Source organism: Ptychodera flava, chromosome 20, assembly GCF_041260155.1.
Source record: "Ptychodera flava strain L36383 chromosome 20, AS_Pfla_20210202, whole genome shotgun sequence".
In the NCBI taxonomy this organism is placed as follows: domain Eukaryota; kingdom Metazoa; phylum Hemichordata; class Enteropneusta; family Ptychoderidae; genus Ptychodera; species Ptychodera flava.
Genome location: NC_091947.1, coordinates 4,614,571 through 4,642,434, shown reverse-complemented (window position 1 = coordinate 4,642,434; position 27,864 = coordinate 4,614,571). Strand labels below are relative to the sequence as shown.

Here is a 27,864-nt window from a genome sequence, read left to right as displayed (position 1 = left end):
TGAGGTAGGATTTTGTTGATATCAAGGGATGAATCAGACTGCTATAGCAGATGGTTTTACGTGTAAATCTGCCTGACCACTGCACTTCCAACCTTTTTTTTTGGTGTTCACGTTATTACCATATATGGTATTCAGCTTACTGCGCATGTGTATATCAGTCTCTCAGTCGGACACGACAACTTCATTTCACACTGAACGAGTACACGTCCAGTGTCTCTACCCAAGCTGCTCTCTTCCTGCTTTGTGCTTCAAGACAATGTCCCACAGCCTTAGTAAGTATGAGAAATATTCTGCCTTTTTTACAAACAGCGATTTGTTCCAAATTGGCGGAGGGATTTTAAAATTAATTTAACTTCCTCTCACACCACCATGTTGCATACATTCTGTAACAAATGGGGTGTGGACTTCTATGCACATCCAACACAGCACCGTGCACTTCACCGTTACTGATCGCGGTCAACTTGAAGGGATGTGATAATGCAACTGGAGAGGCAAATGTTGTCCAATCTACTGATGCATCGTGATCCCCAAGGAATGGTGCAGTGTGAGATCTAGCCTCGTCTAAGCATACCTACATCAAGTTGACAGGAACCACGAGTCTCTCTGTGCTTGTCGGATCACTTCCGCGTTTTCTGTTCAAAGAGGGCGTGTTTCTGAAGCTGATTTTTTTTTTGCACTCCACCCACCGCTCATGGCCACTGTGACACTCTCATTAGGCTGTCCAAGGCAAAGCTTGATTTTGGTTTTACCTAAAAATACAAAATGTCCCCGTCTTTACCCAGCCTGTGGGCTGTAGCTTAAATCTACTTTGAGGATTCGTAAATCTCACCAGACGGTTACAACTGCAGCAAGATCAACAAACAGCAGTGTGTTATTAATAGTAATTATTAATGCAGAGGGGAGATTTAAAGTGCTTTGATGGGAGTGATACATAACAGTACAAAAGATGAACTCTTGTCGCAAGTGAAACTGTCGTTTTGAAATTCTGTGGTAATATTCCTAAAATATGCAGTTTTTTACATGTGTCTGTACAGCTATACTTACAAACAATTCTTTATGTTTAGGTGTGTGTTTATCCTTGTCCAAATATGGGCAACCTAAGTCTTAGTGTAAATGCTAAACTATACATAAATAGTTACACTGTAGTCAGAGGAATGAAATATAAACTAAACAGGAGCAATTGATGAACGTGTGAATTTCTTGATTTGAAAGTAAAATACCTATGTGATTGCAAAATCGCATACTTTTGTTTGTTCTTGACACACTGGCATATTTATGGGCAAAATTGTTTACAGCTTCCATAACAGTGAATTGACATGAGGTCAGCAGTTCTCCCTTGTAAGCCTTGTAGTTGTACTGGCAGGTTAAATATCATTACCCCAAAGTGTTTGCCAAATTTTTGCACAAAAGATTGAAGTTATCCAATTGAAGTATTATGCTGATGATTGAAAAATGCATAATGTTGCATAATAGAATAATGCAGCTAACAGGGGTCTTGCATTCCAGATAAAATGTCCCCCTTTCATCAGTGAGAATTCCATGCCTTAGCTCACTCTTACCTTTGATCTTACCATTTAATGTTACACCAGTTTTAATTAAAAAAAACAGACAAGAGAAACTTGGCAAAAATTTCCATGATTTGGTATTTCTATATACAGTCCAATATGCCTGTATACCACTACAGATAGCCTTGACTTTCTGCAGTGCTAAAGCATTGTTGAGCAGTGAAACATGTAACTTGTCCATCCCATTCATTTATAAACATTGTAAAATCAAGTCAAACATTTGTTCGAAGGAAATCCATACACTTTGGGAATGATGATGTAGATTGACGTCTTCCATGATTATTTCTACAAGTTTTGTATTCTTTAATTCAAGTAGCACAACTGTTCAGTGCTCAATCATAATATCTGTCCAGTATATTTTACAGATTTCTTTGGCTGCAAATTTTGCATCATATTTACATGTCAACTTTCATTTCTTAAAATTTGCAGAAGGTGTATATGCTACCTTACCACGCACTGTTCGTGGTAGAGCTATTGTTATTGGAGGTGATCCCAAGGGCAAGAATTTCCTGTACACCAATGGCAACAGTGTTGTCATTAGAGATATTGAGGTAAAACTTTTCAGTTTACATATCATGTAAAAATGAAAATTTCTACATTGGTTTCAGTATTTCTAGAATGTCCACTGTCTGATAGGCTAGTGTTGTGTGTATCATTTTAGTACATACTTTGTACCACAAATGAGAGGGAATGGCTTTGGCCAGCACTTTGTCTCATTTTAACCACCACTTTGGCCAAATTAAGGTAAAATGCGCCTCGGGGACATATATTTGAACTGTCAAATTTTTACAATATTCTTTTAGCCTACCGCTTATGAAAGCTCATTTTGAAGCTTACGGAGTAAATAAAATTTTTACTGACTTTGTTGTGTGAAAATCTGGAATTTTCTTTCTCCCATTGAGATAACGGGAATTGCAACCATTGTGAATTTCATATAATTTCTTTCTCCAGTACTAAAATTTGTACGGTGACCTCTAATTTTTATTCTTCATTTTGAAGAATGGTTGAAAGTTTTCTTTAACCCTTTGCACCCTGACCCCATGGTACTCTATGACATCATCAGACATTTATGTCGGAGCCGGGTTCAAAGGGTTAAGTAAGTTTGAGCAAAAAAACGTTTAAGTGTTCCATTTTCGAGGCACATACTGCTTTAAAGGCCAAATTACACAGGCAGCTGTTGCAGGTTAACAACATTTCTCCACAGTGTTCAGACCAGTGACTGCGCTGTCATTGGGATATGCATGTCTAAACCAATGACAATGCTGGTGTTCGATATGTAGACAGTAGCATTACAATGCCTGCAAGTTATTTACTGTTGAAAGATCAACACAATCAAGAGATACCAGATTTGAAACTGCTGTAGTCTGTTCCTCTTTGCCTTACCACTTCATGAAGTGCATCATCTTTGACATAGTACACTTCAATGCAACATAGGTGTCTGTTCTATTACATTTGTAAGTTTAATCCATTCATCACCAGACACTTGTACATTTCCACTGCTGTGAAAAGAGTGCCTGGACAAACAAATAGATTGAAAGAATTGAAACTTTGAACATACTGGTTACATACACTACATTTGAAATCAAATGAAAAGAAGAAAAAAAGAAAGATATTTCAATTATCAATATCGCCAGCAGAACTAGCTGTAATGTTTCCAAAACTTTGTTGTATTCTATTACCAATGTGAAAATGTAGCAAGTATTGGTAGTTCGAGATAGAGACATGGTGTAACCATAGTAACACACGATTAGTACTGGTAACTGGTGACACACATGGTGTTTTAGGTTTTATTATACAAAGCTACTTACAATTGGACATAAAGTTTTCTTATAGTTGCAGTAAGTCGTCGTTGACAGTAACTGTTTGTGTGATTGTAATCCTTTGAACTCCAACTGTTTGTGTGAGTGTAATCCTTTGAACTCGTTTAAAGTTGTGTTCAGTTAATCAGTCTGTTGAGAAATAAAGCTGATAAAAAGTCTGCCTCATTTAAGAAATAAACTGAAGCGATCACTGTCTATATGGCAATGGTCAGTTTGCATCTTTCCTCATAAACTGCATTTACCATGTAAAACATTTGAAATGTAACAAATTCCATTGATGTTGCATGAATTGAAATTCCATACACATTACAGCATAGAACAGGAAGTCTGGTGCCATGGCCAATTCTGTCACAGCTTCCATCTTTGTCTGATTTTTTCATAAAAAACATTCCAGCATATTTTTCATTTTCTTGACCTCAGGTTATTCTTTCAACAGAGCAGACTTTGAGAAAACAAAACGAAAGAAAATTTACCTACCATAAAAGCATTTTCAGAAACACTTCATAGAATTAGAATGACAATTTTCAATTTCATGGTAATCTCTTCTCTGTTTTTAAGAGGAAACAGTGCAGTGTGATATGTATTGACATAAAACTGTTACTGAAATGCAATGATTTCACTGATACATATACACACTGGAAAATTTAGACTTATTAGAGTTTACAAATTTATTTCTGCATCAAAGCTCCTGTTATGATGGCACAAGTAAAAATCTAGCTTCTTTGTAACTATCGTGTATGTCTGATGTTTTACAGCTCTTCAGAGGAACAGACATGTGTTTGTTTACTTTGACAACAATCACTCATGCATATTTTTCTGTCAAAATAACGTTACAGAATCCATCACTAGCTGACGTGTATACAGAACATTCAGTCCAAGCTACAGTGGCACAGTATGCACCCAGTGGATTTTACATCGCTTCTGGAGGTGAGAGGTCATTAGTTCACATGATATTTGATACTCTACTCTACTTCCTAACATGTCAGTGACCTCACAAGAGTCACAAGGTGTTTGTCCTTTCAGTTTCTCTGAAGTAACCTTGCAGACTGGTTTCTCATTGGTTCAGACAGTTATATATTCTGATGTCGTGTTTGCAAGTGATCAAGTCAGACCCACAATTGGCAGCCATTTTGTCATAATACTGTGAAACTGAAGTGTTATATTGCAATAGCATGCATTTCAAATTTGTGTCAGAGAGCTGTGCTAGACTTTCTCAATGGATATACAGCTTTCATTGCAAAGTTACTGACATTCATTCATTTGTAAATAACAGAGTTCAAACCCTGTGAGAGTTTCCAAAAGTAGATTGCACATGGCTGCCAAAGTAATCTGAGAATCAGTGTTTAGCCAAGACTGTATCAAAGTCGGTCATAAATCATTGAAAACTGTACATGTATGTGATCTGCAGTTATAGTGGCTCAGGCTTTGACCCTCAAGGTCAAAAGTCAAAGTGTCTACCATTGTGAGCAATACTGGAACAAGAGCATAGAGGAGCATTAATCTAGTTCTTTTACAACAGTCTTTGTGGTTTCAACTTTCACCCTAAGCTCTTATTCCGTAGAGTACTCACCATGCAAGTGAAAGACTGATCATATATTGCTATACAGCAATCATTTCTGTATATTAGTTACGTTCAATATGACATCTTTCTGTGGAAACTTATTGATATTTTTTTTGTTGATATTTCAGTAATTCTTCAAATGAAATGTTCTTATTGATGCAAAATAAAACAATTTGCCATGTGATGAGGAATGACTTTTTTATTCTTGCACTTTTTGTCGTAAGTTTCAACGATTGAAATGTTTACGTCTTGCCCTCTTTCTTCAGATACATCTGGTAAAATTCGTATCTGGGACACAACACAGAAAGAACACATCTTGAAATATGAATATCAACCACTCGGTGGTGAAGTGAAAGATATTGCATGGTCACCAGACAGTAAAAGAATTGCTGTAGTTGGTGAAGGCAGAGAAAAGTGAGTATTAAACCAACCATTCTGAGCAGTGTCTTTAGTTGTCTGTCATGTTTCCATGTCTCCACAACACTGGTATTTCTTAACATCCATTTACAACCAGACTGATGTTTAATTCTTCATTCACAGTCGGATGACCTGACTTTGGCCCATGGAAAGGGATGATATTGTGAAAACAGTCAACATTATTAAATGACTGTGTGTAGGATTGTGAGTCACACGATGAACTTTGACCTTAACTTTACACCGTTGTTTTTTTTAAGCAGTGGTTAGAATGATTTCACTTCAAATTGACCTTGAACAGTCTGTATTTTCAGCTCTTTTTGCAGACTTGTACCTTCTTTTGAATGATCTTTCAGAACAATGATGTGAAATGATCAAGGTGGTTTTAATCACGGGTTATGATATTGTAAACTTACATAAGGATAATAAGAGTTTTCTTCAATGAATTCAGTTCATAGAACTCTGCCCATCTTCGTAAACCACTTGCCTCTTTTACGGCAACAGCTTAGCGCTACCCGTTAAGAGGCCGTGGTTGATTACGCAGAGATTCACGGATCTATCGCCGGTTTCCAGCGCTGGCTGAACGGAGCCACTCAGAAAGTGCGTCTCATAAAACCGTATAAATAATTATAATTAGCAATACACAACGATGTGGCTGATCTTGATGCTCACCACCTCACCAGCCAAGCTCACTGTCAACGAAGAGCGCGTACTGTGTAAATGTGTAATGTTTTTGGACTTAACCGCTCTATCCATACCAAAAAGACATCATTGATAATTTTTTTACAAGGAAAGGATGGGTTTCTTTGCACAAGGACCAGCGGTGGCAAGTCTGTATGCTACCAGGCAGGCCATCCCCATCATATTTCAGGAGGGTTAAGGGTGTATCAAAGGGTATCGCATAACTCGAGCAGCTGGCCCCCACGCCTTCTCGCTGTGCACAGTTGCCGACCCAGGTGTAGAACAACACCGCTGTGTAAAACCCATGGGTCAAAACTATTGATCATAAATTTCCTTTACCACAAGTTATGCATAAATGTTTATGTATCAATAACTTCATTTAGGTTCACACTGACAGCTTTCTTATCATGCTGTAGGTATAATCATGGAAGTAGAAACGTTTGAATGGTATAAATTGGGGCCCTTTCTCTCGAGCTTGTGCATCTGCTCCGTTATACGCTATGCTCCCGATCGTCTCTACAGCCAAAATCACAGTCCTCGGCAAATTGCACAGTTGTTCAAGTCTGATTATGTTTCATTAATTCATCATAAAAGTTATGCTAACATGGGTTTGCAGTTCAGCTGGCCGGGTTTACATGTATACGCGTACTGGGACGACATTGAAGTGGGACCGGGCCGGGTTCGTTGCACGTTGTGGTTTCTTATGTTCATATCGCAGCCTTAGTATTCACGCGGTGTCGCCGCTGCTCTCGATCATGACAGAAAAACTGTCAAAATTTTGAAAGCTGTTGGTTTTAATGCAACATACGGTATATCGGAAGAGATGCAACAGAACCAGAAGATCTGTCTGTGATGTACGACTTTGATTGTCTGTGATGTACGACCTTGACATGACTTTGTAAAACAGATTCTTGATTGGCTAACTCTGATGACATATTTTCATGAATAATTAATTACCCCCATTTATACTTCCGCAGTTTCCTCACGTAATCTGCCAGAGCTTGATTTTTGCGTAGGTCAGCAGAGCGGAAATTATGCTCTGGCTTGCAAAAATGAACTCTGCCACCACTGTATTTACAGTGTATCTTGCATTAGGTTTCAGTGAATGAGGAAATTGCAGGCACATTTGCCACCAGCACATAACATTGTGCGGGATATATGTATTTAATGATCTTAAATTTCGTGTGAAGTGGTTGTGAATAGCTTTTGATCATTTTTCACCGGCCATTTTGCTTCCATTTCAAGGAATCTTGTAAATATTGTGCAAAATTTTTTACCATTTTCCAAAATCTGACAGCACAGTGATTTCACAAATGAATGACAAGTTCCGGTAACCTAAGTCAAGGTAGATTTACAAACACAAGACACCTGTTTTATCTATTAGATAGGGTTTATACAAAGTTTACTGAGATGAAAAAACTTACAAATATCTGGTTTGTTGCAGGTTTGGTGCTGTACTGATGTGGGATACAGGTACTTCAGTTGGTTCTATTATTGGACACAGTAAAGCTATCAACTCAGTTGATTACAAAGCAACAAGACCATACCGTATTGTTACTGCAGCTGAAGATAATGAAGTTAATTTCTATGAGGGACCACCTTTCAAATTTAAAACATCAAACAGGGTAAGCAAACAGTACATATCTTGTTTTTGATTACAAGTTTTCCAAGAATTTCCTTCATATGTGGATTTCTGCAATACTGTCATTTTCACTGTCAAATATATCATTCTTTGATCTCACAGCTTTACGTTCTGTTCTATGTTATCACCAAGTTAATATAGAAATGACATCCTCGGTATCAGATTTGTAACAAGCAGCCCACCAGAACATTTGGGAATAAACAGAAAGACAGAAATTTAAGTAAAGAGGCTTTTAAAAAAGAGAAGAGCAGTCAAATGTTTTGACAGTTAAACTTCATGGAATGCAGTGTCATTAGTTTAATGCATTGAAAGTATTAACCCTCTACGAGTGCCAAAGTTAACTTTTGTTGCCTTGATTGAATATATCGCCAACATCTTTTTTCAGTTGTAGACAATTTTTTCAGAATGTCCCCAAATTTTGGTCAAAAATTGTAGCAAATAAAAAAATGTGGCCATTTTGGCCCAAACTATCAAATACAGCAAATTCATAAAAATTGATAAAATGTTACTCTGAAATTTCGGTTGGAAAAATTACAGCACTCAAATGGTTAAATCATTACTAAGTCATGTAACATGCATCTGAAATTTAAATGGTAGTTGACCATTTACCCAGGAGATATGGCATTATCTGGTAACATCTGACATCAATTTATGTATACACCTTGAGGTAGTCGGAAGAGTAATGTTACTTTAGAGGCCAGAAGTATGCCCATTTTTGTGTATACTTAAATGAAGCGCTTGGATAACAAGCATTTCAACTAATAATTGTTTTGTTGTGAAAACGATACAATCAGCAAGCGTTAGCACAGGATAGACAACTAAAGTACATTTCAAAACAAAGCGATGAAAGACTTTGATTTTCTGAATGGTGAACCTCCGTTGATTCAAATATTATTTCTTAGTAGTTTCACATTTCAACAAAGACACTACATATCTGTCATGACAAGATTTACATTCTCTTTCTACAATCTCACCTGGGGTTTAAAAATGATAGAAACTAATTAAAAGTTTTATTTTGTTTATACTGAATAGGAACATGGTCGTTTTGTGAACTGTGTGAGATATTCTCCCAACGGTGAAAGATTTGCAACTGGAGGTGCAGATGGCAAGGTGAGAGTCTAATGGATAGACATTGAAATCAACATTCTTGTCTGTCTTCTGACATGAGACAACCATCTTGTTTTTACTCACATTTACCTATAAATTTAACTATTATAGGAGTTTTGTTTGCCACACAACAGTCATTTTATGACAGCTCATTGGCAGTGTTCGCGCTAGCGCTCGCCACACTCGCAAAATGCGAATAAAACTCATTTTGCGAAAAAATTATGACTGTCATTAGCCACGCTTGCGAATTGAATTTTTCGCCCCAAAATTGTTTTGACACATCGTCGGATCAATCACTCAACTACGATCGCCTCTGCACTATTACTTCCGGGTGCTGGAAGCGACCGGAATACTCCGTTCACCAGAATAGGAATGTATATATTTTAAAGGGGTGAGCAAATTCACTACCCCGAATTCACGGACTAGCAGTTTTTACCGCCAGGCAAGTAATTTTTTGTACCTCTACTAGCCCGATTGGCTAGCGTATGAAGTGTAGGAGACAGCTGAGGAGAGTAGCAAAGTCGATCGGGAGCAAACGACATGTAGAAACGCATTGCCTGCGCAGCAAAATGAACACAGAGACGGACGTTTCCGAGCCTATGTAACTGACATGAAATTCCTCATCCAAGTTCAATTTTAAAGAACGTATGCAATTCCGGGATGAAGAAGACGAATTTCTAGGAAATTGCAGCTTGAATTTAATCTCGGAAAAAAGACATACAAACCATAGGATTTGACGTCAAGCTCCGTAAAAATTCAACTGAGGTGGGTCTACAGTACATGTATGCACTGTGATTAGGCCGTAGCAGCACGCAAAAACACAGACCTTTCAAAGATAAAAATAAACAATATAGCAATGAAATTTGTTGTAGTCATGAGTGAAATGCCTCAAATAAAAGGGTCATTCATTTGGATCGTGCTGTGACACATGAAATCTCTCTTGTCAAGAAAGAAAATAATCGTCCATCGCATCGCGACGTTGAGACAACCGGACTTGCATACAGCTATGGCGGATATGACATCAAAAAAGGACTCTTCTATTAGGGAAGAGGGACCGAGGATTAAAAATACCACAAATAAGTTTGGTTTTACTTGCAGTTCCGTCACTTGAACTTCCATTCTCCATTGCTTGGTTATCCTCTATTGCTTTCTTTCATCAGTAAGGTAATCTTATCAAACGTAATGGGTTTGTAAACGTTCGTGATATTTCGTAACCCCTTTCAACAAATAGTGCGTTCATCATGATTGTCCATCACTGCATGCTTTTGAATACAACATGCATGTGGGAGTTAACCACCATCGTCGCATCGGACACTTCGATCGCACGACATGCTACTTTGTGTGTGCTTTGTTGTTGTTGCTGTTGTTGTAATTTCATTTATTTCCGCAATTATTACATGGGTATCAAGGAGCAGAATGCTTCCAATGCATAGGGTTATTGTATTCACAGAGAAATTCACATGGAGCTCCCGTGGTTGTAGGAAAGCACAAAAGCATAGTATTGTTATCAGATCAGGTACTGCAATGTTATATCATGTGTAAACGGTCATGCTCTACGCTAAAAAAAATGACTGATTCGTATCTTCAAAGACAAGGAGAAAAAAGTCCGTGGTATTTTGCTATAGTTTTTGGTACACAAGTTTCGTAAATTTAGGTAAAAAATCTTCATGTCAGACGCAATTTTTCCCTCACATTTTGCAGCTGGAGAGCAGACAGTGAAACCATAAGTCACAGGCAGGCCAGTTGAAACTGGCTGGGCTAGCAATTTTTTTGTCTTCTTGCCCGGGGACAAGTGAGTTTATGACTAAAAAATGATTTGCTCATGAAGTGTGTTTAAAAATGTTCCAGTGACGTCCAACATTGTTTACTTTGAATAACAGAGTCACATAAGTTGCACATCTTTGTGTTTTTAGTAAAATAACTGCGTGGCTAATCAATTTTTGCTGTGGCTAATGTTTTTTTGCATGAATTAGCCACGCCAGCAGACCGTGGCTAATTTGAAAAAAATCCTAGCGCGAACACTGCATTGGTAAATGAGGCCAATTGAGATGTCACTAGTAAAGATCAAGCCAAACAAAAATCCAAAATAAGCACCTGCCCCCAAAATAATCGCCCATGGGCCTATATATCAGAAAACTCCGGTATATCCTTTTTCACAAACCATGTTATGATAATCATTACTGGTACTGGTCACATGACATGGTAATCTTCAACCAATACATGTTATCACAGTTATGCATTGCTTCCTGTAATGTAAAAAATTTAACAAATCAACATTTACCCGGTATGCTACAACAAATCACTTTTTTCCGGCACATGGCTGAGTGTTCTGTGTGAATATGTAGAAACTAAGAGTAAAAGTAACATGGGTACAGCAGATTACAAACTAAGCCTTTCAATTGAATTCTCAGCAATGTTTGTGACTGACAAATTTGAACAGCTGTTCCCTTAAATTTCCTTGCATAAATTTTCTTACCTTCTTTTATTAACACATTTACAAGTTAAAACAAGCATCACAATAAGTATGAAATGGTAAAATTTTTGCAATATCTTTGTCATAGAGTTTCATCTATGATGGCAAGACATCTGAGAAGATAGCAGAGCTTGGTGGTGGCGGCGCCAAAGGTGCCCACGCTTTTGGTATCTATGGTGTAAGTTACAATTGTATTCAAGTTTTCATTCATTGAGTTGATGTCCATCCACTGTTACCTTTACAGGGTCAGTACAGATATGGAAGGGACAACAGTCCAAGCTTTCATTGAATAGCTTGAACTGAAAGGGGTCTATCCTACTTCTGCTATTGTACCAGAGGCATTTTACATTCTCATGTTACTATGACTACAAGTCAGCTAGGCTAGGATGAAAATACTACCAATACATTGTGATTTGAAATATGACATGCCTTTTTTGTATCAACTCATGGTTGTTTATCATTGAAATTTGTTCTTAGTTTTAGAAACTTTAAAGCATTTTTCATATCTAGCTTTGCAAATGAAAACACAAGAGGGCTTTGTTTTTAAATCTTTTTGCTAATGTCAGACAGTGAGTAACAAGTATGGTTTTGGGTATACTCAGTCCATGGGATAAGAGATTTGCCTATTGCAAAGCAAGATGACACAGATCAAACAATATTTTGATTCAAAGTTATAGGTTTATGATTTACTTACTTTAATTCTTGGTGGTACTTTTTGCAGTAAGCAATTCATCTTCAAGGGAGATCAAGGCGTAAATTCCTCATCTGATCAAGTTTACTCTTGAACTTCTACTTTGACCCAAGATGCTGCTAAATATATTAAAAGTATTAGTATAATTTGTAGGTTCAGAACTCTCTACATTGTAAAATGTAATTTTGATATTTTGAATAGTAAACCATAACATGGAATGTTGTTGTGTGCACTGAATGAATCACATGTCAAATGAAATGATACTTGTGTAAGACAGCTTTTGACTGTAACTTTTTAGTCCCCGCGGACGAAGTCCGGCAGGGACTTATAGATTGGGTCCCGTCTGTGCGTCCGTCCGTCCGTCCGTCCGTCCGTCCGTCCGTCCGTCCGTCATCAACAGTTTCTCAGACACTGCCGAACCAATTTCGTTCAAACTTGGCACAAAGGCATAGCACTATGACCTACAGATGCACGTCGATTTATTTTGTGATACGATCGAATTTGGCCGCGAGGCGGCCATTTTGTTGCGATTTTTCATGTCTTTGGACCATAACTCAGACATCCTTGAGCAGATTATGTTCAAACTTGGCACAAAGGCATAACACTATGGCTTACATATCCATAACAAATAATTTTGTGATATAATCCAATATGGGCGCGAGGCGGCCATTTTGTTGCGATTTTTCATGTCTTTGGACCATAACTCAGACATCCGTGAACAGATTCTGTTCAAACTTGGCACAAAGGCATAACACTATGGCCTACATGTGCATGTCAAATTAGTTTGCGATATGATCCAATATGGCCGCGAGGCGGCCATTTTGTTTGCGATTTTTCGTGTCTTTGAACCATAACTCAAACATCCTCAAACTGATTCTATTCAAACTTGGCACAAAGGCATAACACTATGGCCTACACATGCATGTCAAATTATATTGCGATACGATCCAATATGGGCGTGAGGCGGCCATTTTGTTGCGATTTTCATGTCTATGGACCATAACTCAGACATTCTTGAACCGATTCTGTTCAAATTTGGCACAAAAGCAAAACAGTATGCCCTTCATATGAACACCAATTTATTTGTGAAATGATCCAATATGGCTGACAGGTGGCCATTTTTTTGCGATTTTTTCATGTCTTTGAACCGTAACTCAAACATCCTTGAACCGATTTTGTTCAAACTTGGCACAAAGGCAAAGCACGTACTATGGCATGCATATGCATGTATCAATTAACCTTGCGATAGGATCCAATATGGCTGCAGAACTGCCATTTTGTTGTAATTTTGCATGTTTTGAAGCATAATTCAAAGGTCATTACACCCATTTGTCCAAACTTGGCACAAAGATCAGGCACTATGGCATACATGTCAATTACTTCGTGACATGTTCCAATATGGCTGCCAGATTGTAAATTTTTTTCCAATATCTCTGCCCGATGGTCTTTTTTGGATTTTTTCATGTCTTTGGGGTTAATAATCATATGCAAATATTCCTTAACCAATGTTGTTGAGACTTGGTACAAAGATAAAGTACTATGGCATACATATGCATGTCTACTAATTTTGTGCTATGATCCATATGGTCAAAAGACAGCCATTTGATTTCAATTTTGGTGTGATTTTTTTATGTCTTTGAAACATAAACATAGGTCACTGTCCCTCGATGGACTGATTTTGTTCAAACGTGATACGAAGATAAAATACTATAGCTGCATTCTTGTGCACATTAAATTGTTTCATTATATGATCCGAAATGGCTGATGGCTGATTTCAACAACATACCCAATCCCATAGCATTTCGAAAATTCCACCAAACCATGTGTATAGTATGTGCCGTCATGACACTAGAGGCAGTGAGGGCATCGTTATGTGTGATGTAATCAAAAGTTCCTTCAGTGGTCATTACCGGCAGAGATGAGTCATTTATTGAACGTTCCTCAGATTACTTTATTATGCAAGTCACAGGCCTGATGCACCCGTTGCATCAATGTCATTCCACAGCGACCTAGACCACAGCTACTTAGACACCAAAGATTATAACAAAATGGACAAGCGGGGACTGTGTCATCAACGATGACTTGTTTATTGAATATTCCTTTCACTTCCAACAAAAGTTAACAAAGCAATTATGAACTGCCCTAAGAAAACCTGACAACTACAATAAATCTTTGATTTTGTCTATAGATATGCTGGAGTGCAGACAGTACCCAGTTGTTGACAGTGTCTGCTGACAAAACTGCCAAGATATGGGATGTTGAACAGAACCAGATTGTCACGTAAGTGAAACAGTAAATCTTTAGAAATAGCACACGTTTGACCACTTGTGTAAACCACACTGACATCTGCAATTCACATTTGCAGTATTAACTTTTCTGTTGTATCCATGGTTACCTCTGTAAGTCACTTGTACACTGCTGAAAAGTTCTATGCCAATGGCCCGTTCCCTTATCAGTGTCTGTGCAGATGAGTTAATAATTGTTGTGTTGTTGTAGGTTACAAAGTCACATCCCTTCTTTAATGCCATCAAATCTCCCTAATTATCTATCTAATACATTTGATGTTTTTTGTAGTGAATTTGTGTTGGGTAGTGAAGTGTGTGATCAGCAAGTTGGATGTCTGTGGCAAGGCGACTATTTGCTGAGTGTGTCTCTGTCTGGAAATATCAACTACCTTGATAAGAACAATCCAACAACACCACTCAGGATTGTCAAGGTAAGTGTAATGCTCTCCATTCAATTTTGCCTAAAAATGCATATCTCTATGATATGTGGTTTCTATGAATCAGTGTGTCCGTGCTACTGTATCCACTGTCCATTCTACAAACCAATGTGTAATTACAAGCATATTTGTATGTGCGACCATTTTAGTTTTGCAATACCAACAAGGTTTCAGTGCATGCAAGGGAAATTCAATTCTTGGAATAGAATTATGACAAAATAACAACTGCATAAAAGAGTTTTATGAGATTTGCAAGTTTATGAAGTGTTGGGGTCAATGACTTGTTATTGACATATTTTTGTTTTCTCTGCAGGGCCACAATAAACCAATCACGGCAATGACCCTGACAGAAGACAGATCTACCTTTTACACTGGTGCAAGTGATGGCCTTATAAATATCCTTTCATTGTGGTCCTACTCCAGGAAATGTCTCCCTTCCTAACTTTAAATCCTGAATCTGTACAATCAACATGTAGCTGGTAGTCTGCTGATAATGGAATGGAAACGTGTAACCCTGTCAATGGCGTTTTAAGGCAGAATACACTTCAGGGACAGATATTTTGACTCTCATACTTTTACAATTCTTTTCTGATCTGCTGTTTCTCTTATAGAGGCTCACTTTAAAGCTTGGAGTAAGAGGAATTTCACTGTCATAGTTTTGTGAAAATCAAAAATTGTATTTTTCTGCAAAGAGTTAACATAGGGACGGCAGACATTTGAATTTTAAATACTGGTAAACATTACGTAATTTGTTCCTACAGTACCAAAATTTGCATATTGTCACATGATTTTATCAAGCTGATTTTGAAAGAGAATGGTTTAAAGTTGTCTTGGGGCAAGGTTGAGCAAAAGTTTGTCTTTCAGTTTGGAGGGGCGTTCTACCTTAAACTACAAGACGTCTTTGGGACATATATTCATATATTTCATATCTACCACTTGTGGGGGCTCATTTTAAAGCTTTTGGAGAAAGAAAAACTTTCACCTTCTTAGTTTTTCAAAAATCTTAAAATTGAATTTTTCCCCATAGAGTTAACACAGGGAGGGTGGCCATTTTGAATTTCAAATATCACTAAATGTTGGGCAATTTGTTTTGCTAGTTCCAAACTTTGCCTGATGACCACTGATTTTATTGATGATTTGGTAAGAGAATGGTTGAAAGTTTCACTTAGGAAAATTTGAGCAAAAGTTTAAGTCTTTCACTTTCGAGGCGCGTTCTACCTTAAGTCAATAGACATGTCACAATATTGGATAATCTTTGACAGTCATTTCTGTCATAATCGTTTCTCAGACAGCAATCAGTCACATGCTACTTCTTTGCTTGATGAATTACAAACCTGAGATGGAGAAACGCCAAATATAAACCCTAATAACAGTGAGTATGTTTTGCGGAGTTTCTCCTTAACTTTGTTCACATTATTGGAATCCAGAATCTGGAGTTGCAGAACCAGTTCAAGGTAAACAACATACTAACCAGGTCAATGGTATTTCAAGTGGCAGTGACATTGAAGTCACAGTTGGCATGGATGATACAATGAGGGTCATTGATGAAGCAAACAAACAATACAAGTAAGTCCTAGTGATTCCCTACTCAGTTCGCTGCCACTCTTAATTTGGAGGTTCGTTTTCGAACGACTGCGCATGCCCAGATCTCAACTCGATTACGTCACTGACTTCGAAGTCTTCGTGTTTGGTTTGGGACATCGGCTAAATTCGGCCTTTGTTTTAACGCTATGGAAGGTCAAGTTCGGAAAAATTCGGTCATGGTTAACCTCGTGACTAACCTCACCACAACATCATGGCAGCATGAGAGCATTGTAGGTCGTAATTTGCCAACTTTTCGAGCTTTCTGTTTGACGTAGTGCGATCGTCACCTCAATGTTTTCAGTATCGGCAGTGACAGGTCAAGCACCTGCAGTTCAAAAAAGTCCCATTTTCGCGTACTTATGTGTTTGTGAGCAATGTCATTCGAGTTATTCAATTGATAAATATAGATGAACAAAGGATGGCAGTTTCATTGAACTACGTTGACGGGGGACGTTGGGGGACATTTTTGAAAATCGGTTACCCTTCAAAATGTATTCGTTTAGCATGGTAAAGCCAGCGAAATTGATGATCGCCGAACTGTGGATGGTTCAAAGACTTTGGATGTGCAGATTTTTGATAAAGAGCTATGTGCAATAGAGGAAAAATTTTAGAATTTGACAGGGTTTGCCTAAAACTAAACCAGTCAATGCAACAGTTACTTCACATTGACCCAGAATTGAGTCAGAATTTATAAATGCCCCAGCCATCTGTGTGTGTGCCCTGGGGGGTGTATGGCGATTTGCTTCTTGATTTTAGGGTTTCCAAGTTGTCTTTCCCGGGGTTGAGGCATTTGACAAACTTCATAAGATTATTTCCAAATACCCCACACTAGAGTAGTACGTGGGTAGGGGTTGACATTGACTTCGTACTTTCCACTGTCCCTTAAACCACATCGTAAATATGTTGAGGGCCGACTCGCAGCGATTTCGAAGCTGTTATCCAATTGGATGGCCGAATCTTACCAATATAATGAAAACAATACAAATAGACTCCCTAAGTGGCTGTGAATAGTGACAATCGACCAATCAGATATAACCTTGCAAACATGCTGCGAGTCAGCCGTATGTTGAAGCTTCAGCATGCTCGAGATACATGTTTTAATACAGATACACTGCTGTTAGTCAAATCACGTGTCACACATTCAGAACCGACCTAGACACATTGGGCATGGAGTAAAATCAGTTACTTTGCACGTCGCCTTCAAGTTCAACTTAATTCGCATTCCGAAACTTCATCATTATAGTACATACAGTGATAATACCATTGCCAATGAATTGTTCCCGGGAATTTACCAATGAATGGGCGTTCAGTTATGAACAGGGAGGAAAATGTACAGCAAAGCGAAACTTGAGGTCTAAATCAGCTTGAAATTGTGTGTAAACAACCTATATATCTTCACTAAGTGATCGGTCCCGGCATTATTACCACTTGCCCGGCTGCACTGTGGCCGGTCACCGTCCATTTCCGAGTGCGTACAGTTCAACCACTGATTCCCGCTGTAATCTGTGTGACGTATACGCGTAATCGGGATTGAATAGGCATGCACGTATCAAAGTTCACGAGGTCTTACAATCTGCGATTGCGCGAACGAACCTCCAAATTAAGAGTGGCAACGAACTGCTACTGCCTCTCTGTAATTTGACTAAATTTATTCAAATTTCTCTCTGGATAAGAGAAGTAGTGCAGATGTCATGATTTTTCGAATCATCCAGTGATATTGCCATAGTTCTAAAGCATTGATTTAACTGGTCACTTAATATGACACAACATTCTCTGTCTTTGATGATGACAGTGGTGACCAAATAACAAAACAATTGCCAAGGTCAAGTTCAATTTCTTCTAGCTGTCTTTCTTCACCAATAATAATTTCAGGATTTCAAAGGTATATATCTCTGTCAATGATTGTATCATATGTCATACTGTTCTATTTTACAGCAATAGTGTGGGATTGGATTCCCAGCCACAAGGCGTGGCAAGTGGCAAAGATGGTTTAGCAGTTGTTGCTTGTCTCAGTGCGGTAAGTACCGATAATGCAAAGTGTTAGCTTGCTGACTTTCATTGTTGAGAGTTTTACTTCAACATCACAAGATAAAGTAGTATGTGTTTTTCTGTTCACTTGCTGTAGAAAAGTTTTGTTTTTGTCAGTTGTAATTACACTGTCAGATAGCACAGCAAATAGTGGATCTACCCTATGTACCATGCCTGTATTTATACATTTTGTCCCACAGGTGGTGGTTTTCAGAAATGGTCAAAAAGTATTTACTCAACCAGAGAAGTATGAACCATCAGCAGTGGCTATCCATCCAGGTCAGACACAGGTTGCTGTTGGTGCTAAAGAGGTAGATATTTAATGCCTTTTTTTTTTTCAAGAACTATATTTTTTGTGCATGGAATTAACAACAACCAAGTCACATCTTTCTCTTCTCATCCAATGAACTGCCATAAACAAGTAAATTCAGTAATGCCACTACAGTAAGAAATCAGGAACGCATTGTTTGTAATTCACAACAGATTACAAAGTCAAAGTAAGGAAAGTTCATCAAAGGTAAATCTGTGCATGGTAGCAATATCGTAATGGTGTAAGATCATTTCATGATTTTTGTTATTAAGTATCAGTGTTTCCGCTAGCATTTTTTTCACTGCGTATTTGTGTACGCAAGCCTTGTTAAAATTGCGTACGTTGTCGCAAAATCTGCGTACATTGTTTTCAATGGTTTACAAACGCAATATTGTGTGAATAAAGTAATAAAATACTAATTGAGTGTTTTTTCAACAAAGAAGGTTAATTTTTACTGATCGTTTTATCTCAACACAAACTGCCGGCAAGGCAGGCTTAAAAGTCACACAAGAGGACACAAAATGTGTCAATAAACCATGCAAATAAACGAATTTGTATATCTCCGCGAGTCAAAATGTTCATGGTGACACGTTCACTCGGGTGATGCAAAAGGTAGACTTCGCAATGTCATGAAAGTGTTTATTTCCGTCTTTGTTTCTGACGTCGAAATTCATCCATTGCGCGTGGAAAATCGAAATCACCAGCAGCTGGCCCCTCGATGGTTATCATCATCAGATCGTCGATAACGTCTTCATCTAGCCGACTACGTTTTGACGTCTTGATTCGGTTTGGCAGCTAAATCCGCGTTCGCACGGTACCGACGACACCGGAATGATTGCAGCTATGGCAGCAAGTTCAGATATTGCTGGAAATATTTCGCGATACTCGTTAAACAACATAATGCAGACATCGATGAATGGCATGTGTCGGAGCCCGTTTAGCATGAGTTTGAACTGCGGATATTCCGCACGCAGTTGCTGTTCCTGTATCACTGCGCCAGCGCTTTCACCACTGTCCACTTCTCTGACCTGTCCGTAGTGATCAATTATCACGTCAAGTGATGCCTCGCCGAAGTCAGCAAGTTCATTTCCATCTCGCGGTAACTTATTTGGATTCAATACATTGTCTAATGCTCTCAAGATGCTGACTTCGTTTTCTGGGAAACGTTGCTGCAAATTTCCGATCAGTGTCTGAATGAATTCACGTCTTGTGCGATTGTGTGCTTGGATGTTCACTTCCTCTGCATAACGCAAAGTTACCCCGTCGTATACTTTAGTTTCGCGATTATAGCTGGCAATAAACTCTCTTTCGAAGACGCCAGTAAACGGTCTTTCGCACATTTCTTGTAGCGTCGCGATGGTTGACATAACCATTGGCTGAACAGCCGAAAGATCGACATTTTCGCGTTGAAAGAGAAGGTTTAGGCGATCCATGATTGCAAGGACATCTTTCAACATTTTGGTCGTTGCTACGAAACTGTATAATGATATAGATTTCAATATGCCTGAGGCAGTCGCATTGCCTCGTTCGGCCTCCTCACTCAATTCAAAATTCAGGATTGACCAGATATTGTTCACGGCAGTTACGGCTCTTGAGAGTGAAAGCCATCTTACTGAACAGGGTTCTTTCAGTGACCGAAAGTCGCTCGTATCCATTGCCTCGCTGAGTTGCCGAAGTCTATTGTAGCGAACAGCGGAATACTTATAAAAGTTATACAAATTGTTTATTGTGGTTCGATAATCACTGATTTTGTCAACACCTTTACCCCGTTTTGAGGCATCAGTTGCAGCCAAAGCAACTCGGTGAGCCGCACAATGCACAGACACGAGAAATGGGTTTTTACGTTTGAAGCGGGCGGCGACGCCATTGTGTTTTCCAGTCATCACGCTGGCGCCATCCGATCCCAGTCCCATAACTTTTCATGTCGCGATATCGTTGGCTCTGAGAGTCTCCAAGATAGCATCCATCACTGTCTCAGCTGTGCCGTTATGCACGGTGACATTTCTCAAGAAGACAGTTTTCGGGCCTGCATGAGAAATTATGCGAATATAAACAATCAACTTTTTATGGACTGTTATATTGACGCTTTCATCGACAAGGATGCCTATGTAGGGACTGCGCCTGATCAGATTACCAAGTTCACCACGTACGGTATCGGCGATCGCTCTTTGCATGTCATGAATAGAGTCGGCATGGATGTATGGATCACATTTTTCGAAAGCCTCGCAACCATTGAGCTTTTGGAGCTCTATCATTTTCGTCAATTTCGAATCGGGGAGATCTTCCTTTGCCAGAAAGTAAACAGTACGCATAACACCGAGTTGCCCATCACTCTGCTGGTCCGAAAATTTTTCCACTGCCCTTGTCATGGTTGTCCGAAGTCCTCGCAAACCACAAGCATCACGATGAGATTGGCTATCTAAATGTCGCGTTAAGGCGGAGCGTTGGATGTCGCGGCTGCCTTTCGTGAATGAATTCACAGTTTTGGCCAGATCACAAATCTGACAGAACATTTTCCTTTTTTCCGAATCATATCGTACCCATGGAAATTCTTCAGTCCATTTTTTGTTAAACCTGTCATGGACACGTCTCAGTGGTTCCGTCGGAGGCAGGTTTCCAGTCACTGTCTGGTTTTGTATTGGTGTTTCACCACCTCGAACTTGGCTTGGATCGAAAGAGTCACCATCAGATCGCTGTTCTACAGTCGTAGTACCGTGACCGGCTGAACTTGAAGCCTCTCCGTTTGCTTCATTGTGTTTTTCAGACTCCAAATCATGATTATCACCACTGGCTGATGTGGTTGATTTCCACATAAAATCGAGTGTTTTTTGACGTTTGGCCATCTTACAGCACTGACGAAAATGTGGTTCTAGTACGGAACGAATCGGTACACTTGAGTGAGCGAGTCAAGAACATGTGCTCCAGACGACGCAATGAGAAATTGATTGACAGAAATGATCAAACTTTGTTGCAATTATTAGGTGCAAAGTATAGTGGAAACTTTTTGTGTATCAATTTGTTTCAATAGACAGCATGACACATGTGAAAGTGGAGCCGCCGTTCCGCAGTTCAGTTCAGTCAAAACAATCAGAAGGGGGGAGACACGTTAATCGACTGCGTACAGCATGTACGCAAGCACTTATTATTTTGCGTACGGTCGCCCAAGAAATGCGTAAAATACGCAGAATTCTACGCTAACGGAAACACTGAGTATGATAAATATAAGTTAGGGTCACATGTGATTGTAGTCTGATGTGATATGATAAATTTTGGTCAGGTATAGTTGGTTGAACTCACTCTCAAAGAAGTGTATTATTCAGATTAAATGAAAGAAACGGCAAGTTGCTTCAACAGATTCAAATCTAATGCTAGACACAACTTACCAACTGTGAATAGGATGACTTCTCACATATTTACCTAGTGAACAAATCAACTGTAAAAAAAACACTCAGCCAAATCGCCATCTCTGAAGTAGATGTTCAATAACAAAACTAAGTTGTTGCAAAGTGTTGTCATGTCTGTACTATATTATGCTGATTGGCTAAAATAGTAAACTGCATTTGTCCATGTTTTAAGGGAAACCAAATTTCAATTTGTATTTGTCTCTACTTTCAGGGAAACCAAATTGCAAACTGTATTTGTCCATTTTTTACGGGAAGCCAAATTTCAATTTGTATTTGTCTGTACTTTCAGGGAAACCAAATCAAGATTTACAAACTAGAAGGTGATACTTTACAAGAATCACAAAAGTTAGATTGCCGTGGTGCCGTAACTCAGTTAGCTTATTCATCTGATGGAGCACATTTGGCAGCATCAGACACTGGCAGACACGTCCATGTCTTCAACACTTCAGACTATAAAGTAAGTTTATATCTCTCTCTACCTTAGCACATATATTTCTGTTGATATGCATCAAATTTAGTAGATTGCAGCAGACTATTGACATGAAGTTTTTCTCATTTCAAATATATCTTTTCAATTATGGGTAGGTTTTGGTCACTAGCTGAATCTTAAAGGTATACAGTCACCTGTAATCTAAATATGCCCATATATGGTCCAAGGGGCATTCCTTGGTATTCAAAATGCCCATGTGAGGGCGTTGTTTTAAAAAGCGGCCACCTACTTAAAATCTGTAATTGGTTAGATTTTCTCTTTACATGGTAACTGTGGCAAAATTGGAACAGGTGACAGTATACCTTGAACACACTTGTACATAGATCTGAAGTTGAAAAAAATTGATCTCAGACTCAGTCCACCTTATACCCATTAAAATCCTGGATATAACCCATCCATAACTCAATACAACCCCGGTCTCACCCCACCCTTGACATCATGCATGAACTACCATTGTTGTATATCAGTCCAAGCTGAAACATATGGTGATACATATATATTGCAGCCTTTGGAAGTTGGCGGGTCATATCATGCAGCTCGTGTCAACTGTATTGCCTGGGCTCCGGACAATATCCACCTTGTGTCAGGTTCACTAGATACAAATATTATTGTATGGAACATTGAAGATGCAGACACAAGACTGAAAATCAAAGGTATGTTATTGTCATGTGATGGAAATTTTCAGTTTGCTTTTGAAGTGAAGATATCATTGCAATCAATATCTTGGAATACCTGGCAGATACATGTTTCTGTTATATTATGTGAAGGAACAACTTCATAAGAGAATTTTGTCAGTTTATATTACATGAAATCTGCAATCATAACTAATGATTGACATGGCCAGCTTTCAGGATATGCACCCCAAGGGTCAATTTCCATCCACCAGTTAGGTCTAAGATTAGGGTTGCAATGGAGTGCTAAGCTGCAGGCAAAAGTCTGGTGAACTAATGCCAGAGATATTTCTTAAAATCACCCCAAATTTAGATATATACCGTCCAAATTGTACACCAAGAATTGCAATACTAGCAACGGTGTAAGTCAGTGATGTGTTTAAACAAAGGTAGACATCTTGCCTTGTAGTTTGTTCTAATACTTGTAATAGCACCATATTAGGAAGTAAATTAATCAATCTTCATAATTCTACACAATCCTTTCTACATGTCACACCATACTGTCACCTCATTAATGCCAATCAACATTGCTACTCAATTGAAATCATTTCATTTGAATGACAGCGTCCAATCTTTAATGCGTTACAATCTGTGTCTTCCCTGTCCAGGGGCTCATCCAATGAGTCAGATTACATCAGTTGGTTGGCTTGACGACAACACAGTCATCTCCACAGGTCAAGACAGCTGTGTGAAACTCTGGACCATCACATATTAAACAGTGTGTTACCATGACGCAAAAAGTAGCAGTGGAAATCCCTTTTTCATTCTCAAATCCTATGTACATACTCTGTAATAATCCAAGGAAAACGTTTGTTTCTCTGCTGTCTTGTATTACCCTTAGCATTCGCAATTTGTATGGAAAAATATTTCAGAACAGGAGATTATATATTTAGATGTGGCTTTTTTTACATTGATTTTCTATCAAAGGTAAATTCTGACATGTAAATTCACAGAGACTTTTCTTTAATGACATGCCAACTACCAGTACAACATAGAGGACATCCTCCCAGTAGATGCTTTTTTGGAAAAAAATTAAGAGCAAGACTTGATTTGTAAATTTAGGCATATAGATTTAATTTTCCAGAAATTCTCATCATTTGAGAGATTTAAGTAGCAGACAAGACTAATATACCCGTATGTGCATCTTAGGCATTATGTTAGACGTCAGCCATTATATAGCCATATGAAGTATGATTCACTTTGGTTGTCCAATCAGGATCAGCCATTCAGGCAGATATGATAAATGTCCATATTGATTGGGTGCTGACTTTTTACAGTCATAGTTTGATTTGCAGATCAACAGGTTTCAGTGAATTGTATGCACATTTTAAGAACAGACCATGGCAGAACAAACGGTGGAAGTTTATATAAACTTTCAAATAGTTTTGACAGCAGTAAGGTTTCTGTTGAGTTTGTAAATAACATTCAGCATTTGAAATTTTCATGATTTATCACATATATAGGCACCATTTTATTGAAAACAATTTGCGTTCTATACTTACACAAGAAAAGATTATGACAGCTTGTTTTGAAAAGAATCTGGATTGACACGCTTCGATAGTATTAACTGGGTTGAACACAGATGTTTTAACAGCTACTTAAAATTTAGTTCCACATCACTCCATCCTTTCATAATAAGCATCCATATACCTCTTGATTTGAGTATGGTATTTGTAGTAAGCTGAGTGATTTTAAATTTGTTTTGTGAGAAACACACAACAGTTTTAAGTAGCAGTAGACCATGTTTATTTGGATTGTGATGTCATCAAGCACAGCTAGGATAACAATCAGAATGAAAACTTGAAAGGACCACCATGTGCAATGACTATTGTAACAAGAAAAACAAGAAATTCATGGAATATTGGACAGAAAGGAATTCCATTGTTGATGGGTATCTGGGAATCTCCTTAGTTTCATAAATTTACATTTTGATGAAATTATGCTCTGTCATTGTTCAACATGTGAGTTTGATAAACACAGGATCAGGAATATTCTGTTGCCTTGTCAAAGACATAACATTTTTGCAATTCAGTTTATCATGAAGAAAGACAATTTGTTTTCCTTATATTGATTTTACATATCTTCCATTGAATACATTGATCTTCAACAGCTTACTATTATCCAACAGAAAAGTATAATACATGCTTACCTCTGAAATCACAAATACAACTTACAAGCGCTTATGTTGCAGTGAGGGCAGGGTACTGCCTAGGTTTTAATGACCTGGAAGCATTTTCTATGCAGTGCGTCTTTCCCAGAATTTAATCAACTCCAGGAAGTATTACTCGTGTCAATACCATTTAGACCAAGTGTTGAATGCTTTTGTAAATGCCAGTATGATTTGTGCAAAGAGACAGGCCTTAACTTGAAATCAGAGAAATACGGAATACATAGGGCAATGTCAAAGGTGAGGGGTCAATTATACAACTCTCCCCTCTGGAATATCAGGGATTGACCACAAAAGCCCAGGAAGGAGTCTGTCAAAAACAGAATAATCTGCCGAGCACTATGGGAAAAATTTACAGCTTTGATGCTTTTGCACAAACGAATTCAAATGAGTGAACATCAAAATGTGGAATTCTGGGAAATATCAAATTACCATATATGGAAAAATATTTGCATGTCCCCATTCTTTCCATCCCCTTATTATTAACATTAGTATCTTTATTTCAGACCATTGGTACACACTTATAACAAACACTGTAAGTGCAACACTGAAGTATCATAGTTGAAGTTTTCCAGTAGTGTTTTAAGAGTGGTGTATTGTTCCTCAAAGCTGTCATTCTTGATGTAAGAGGAAATATTTCCACTAGCTTTGATTCCACGGCAGATAGGTGTAGTATTTGTTTGAGAGCAGAGCAAGCAAGCCAGATAAATTACGTTTGAAATTCACTTACCAGTAAACATTTTTCCAAGTAACACTGTTCCCATAGATACAGAAAACTTTTTTGTACTCCATTTCTACAAAAGACAATTTACATGAAAACTGCAATAAGAGAGGTTAATAAGAAATTTACATTTGTGATGTGTAAAGTTTGAATTATTTGCGTTGTGAAATATTCATAATGGTCTGATCAGCAATGACTGGTATGCATTGCAAACTGTGTAGGGATGGTGACCAGATCATGCTGTTATGTGATCATGAGTCAACTGACAGCATAGGTGTGTCAATGCTGTGTGTGTTATCATGTATTCCACTTGGGCCAGTTGTAGGAGCATCTCTAATGGTGATTTTCACAATTCCCTAAGACAAATGCTCATAGCTTTAATTGGTTACAAAATATTTCAGCTTTTACCAGTCAATTTCACAATTACTGTTACTTCCTGTTTGAAAGCATTAAAATTAGAATTGTCACTGTTGCCAGTCAGGTTCTACTGAAATACCTCAGAAATATGGTGAAAACATATTTTTATAATCACTTTCTCCCTGATTTGATGTGCTACCTAATTTCAAATAAAATCTTTGCAAATCTCAGCTTAAAAAGAAAATAAAAAGTGCTCTTGAACGACTAGTAACTTCAGATGCTAAATAGGAAGACACCATGAAATGGTCAGCTCTGTGCAACTTGTTACTACGACTGTTTTTGTATCTTTAGAGATTCCAATGATGAGGAAAGTTCAATTCCATATCATTTGATGTGTCTTTGTGTAAGCGGTAATATCATTCATTTAATTTACTCAGAATGGCTGGCATTTCCAACAACACACTCTGCTCCAAGTAATTATCCAATGTTGTATTCCATAAGAATCCTGTATATTTACCCGGTTTATGGAAAAATTTATTTGCATGTCTACCAGTATTTCCATATTTTGTCTGTAACTTCCAAGCTTTAGAATGTTAATTTGAATTAATTATTAAACATGAGTACAAGTCAAGCTCCCAACAGTGTGTGTTGAGTGTTTCTATGAAGAGATAGTGGGCAGACCTTGGTCTACCAGTACCTCACTTTTGCAAGGTCAAAGGTCACAACCATAGTGACGAATTGAGTCCCATGACACATGCTGCTCAAAACTATCATTTCCAAGGTTCTTATATTGGTGATGTAACAGTACACATCTAGACAGTACTACTTGGTTTCTGAAATATCAAGAATGCAACTCTGAGAGTTTGAATCAATCAATATTTCTTGAGGACAAGGCCCTCAACGAAGTAAGTTTGATGGAGACTAAATGGAATATATTTTGAGAGGAATTCCCCATTGAAAGTTGTGCTTTGTACTGGTGTTTAGTTGGTCAGTGCATGCAGCTGCAACTTTTGCAGATGTTTTTCACCACTGATCACCAGTTTTGCTATTTAGTGTCAACTAAAAATTTTTGTTCTACTCCCCAAAATGTTGAGATACATACACTATTTGGCGTGTCAGTCTGTACGTGAGTAGACTGTATTTATTTGTTGTTGTTGTTGACAAGATGGTCTGGAGTAGAATTCAAATGTAAACAATAACACTAACACATATTACATTTTTTTACACATCTGTGTTGACAATCTGAGTAGTCGCAGTTTCAACATCCTTTGGGAAGTGGCACAAGAACTTGGAAGTGCCTTTAAATACACTCTTACACTCGTGGCCACTTTACTGTTGATTACGCCTACTTGATGCAGACAGAAATTGTGTTTGTACAAAGGCAAAACTAGCTCTATTCTTACTGGGGTTGTAAATAAGAGTTTACGATTGGGACCCTGCCTTCAAGATTGAGATA

The 27,864-nt window shown here is 38.2% G+C and overlaps 1 protein-coding gene across 1 annotated transcript; it reads left to right on the top strand.

Annotated features, from left to right (window-relative positions):
* Window positions 1–133: 133 nt before the first annotated feature.
* Window positions 134–27,047, top strand: LOC139119809 (WD repeat-containing protein 1-like). The gene is made up of 16 exons (XM_070683713.1): window positions 134–272; window positions 1,995–2,116; window positions 4,222–4,312; window positions 5,213–5,360; window positions 7,486–7,666; window positions 8,716–8,793; window positions 11,352–11,441; window positions 14,143–14,234; window positions 14,529–14,670; window positions 14,990–15,073; window positions 16,091–16,242; window positions 18,196–18,277; window positions 18,489–18,599; window positions 22,292–22,459; window positions 22,998–23,145; window positions 23,772–27,047. Exons 1-16 carry the CDS (start codon window positions 146–148, stop codon window positions 23,876–23,878), a joined length of 1,923 nt encoding a protein of 640 aa, XP_070539814.1. The 5' UTR covers window positions 134–145; the 3' UTR covers window positions 23,879–27,047.
* Window positions 27,048–27,864: the final 817 nt, after the last annotated feature.

Coding starts and splice junctions, on each gene's coding strand:
- LOC139119809 (XM_070683713.1), top strand. CDS start 146: ATGTGTATATCAGTCTCTCAGTCGGACACGACAACTTCATTTCACACT. Junction 5,361..7,485: donor GTTGGTGAAGGCAGAGAAAA/GTGAGTATTAAA, acceptor GGTTTGTTGCAG/GTTTGGTGCTGTACTGATGT. Junction 14,235..14,528: donor GAACAGAACCAGATTGTCAC/GTAAGTGAAACA, acceptor TGTTTTTTGTAG/TGAATTTGTGTTGGGTAGTG.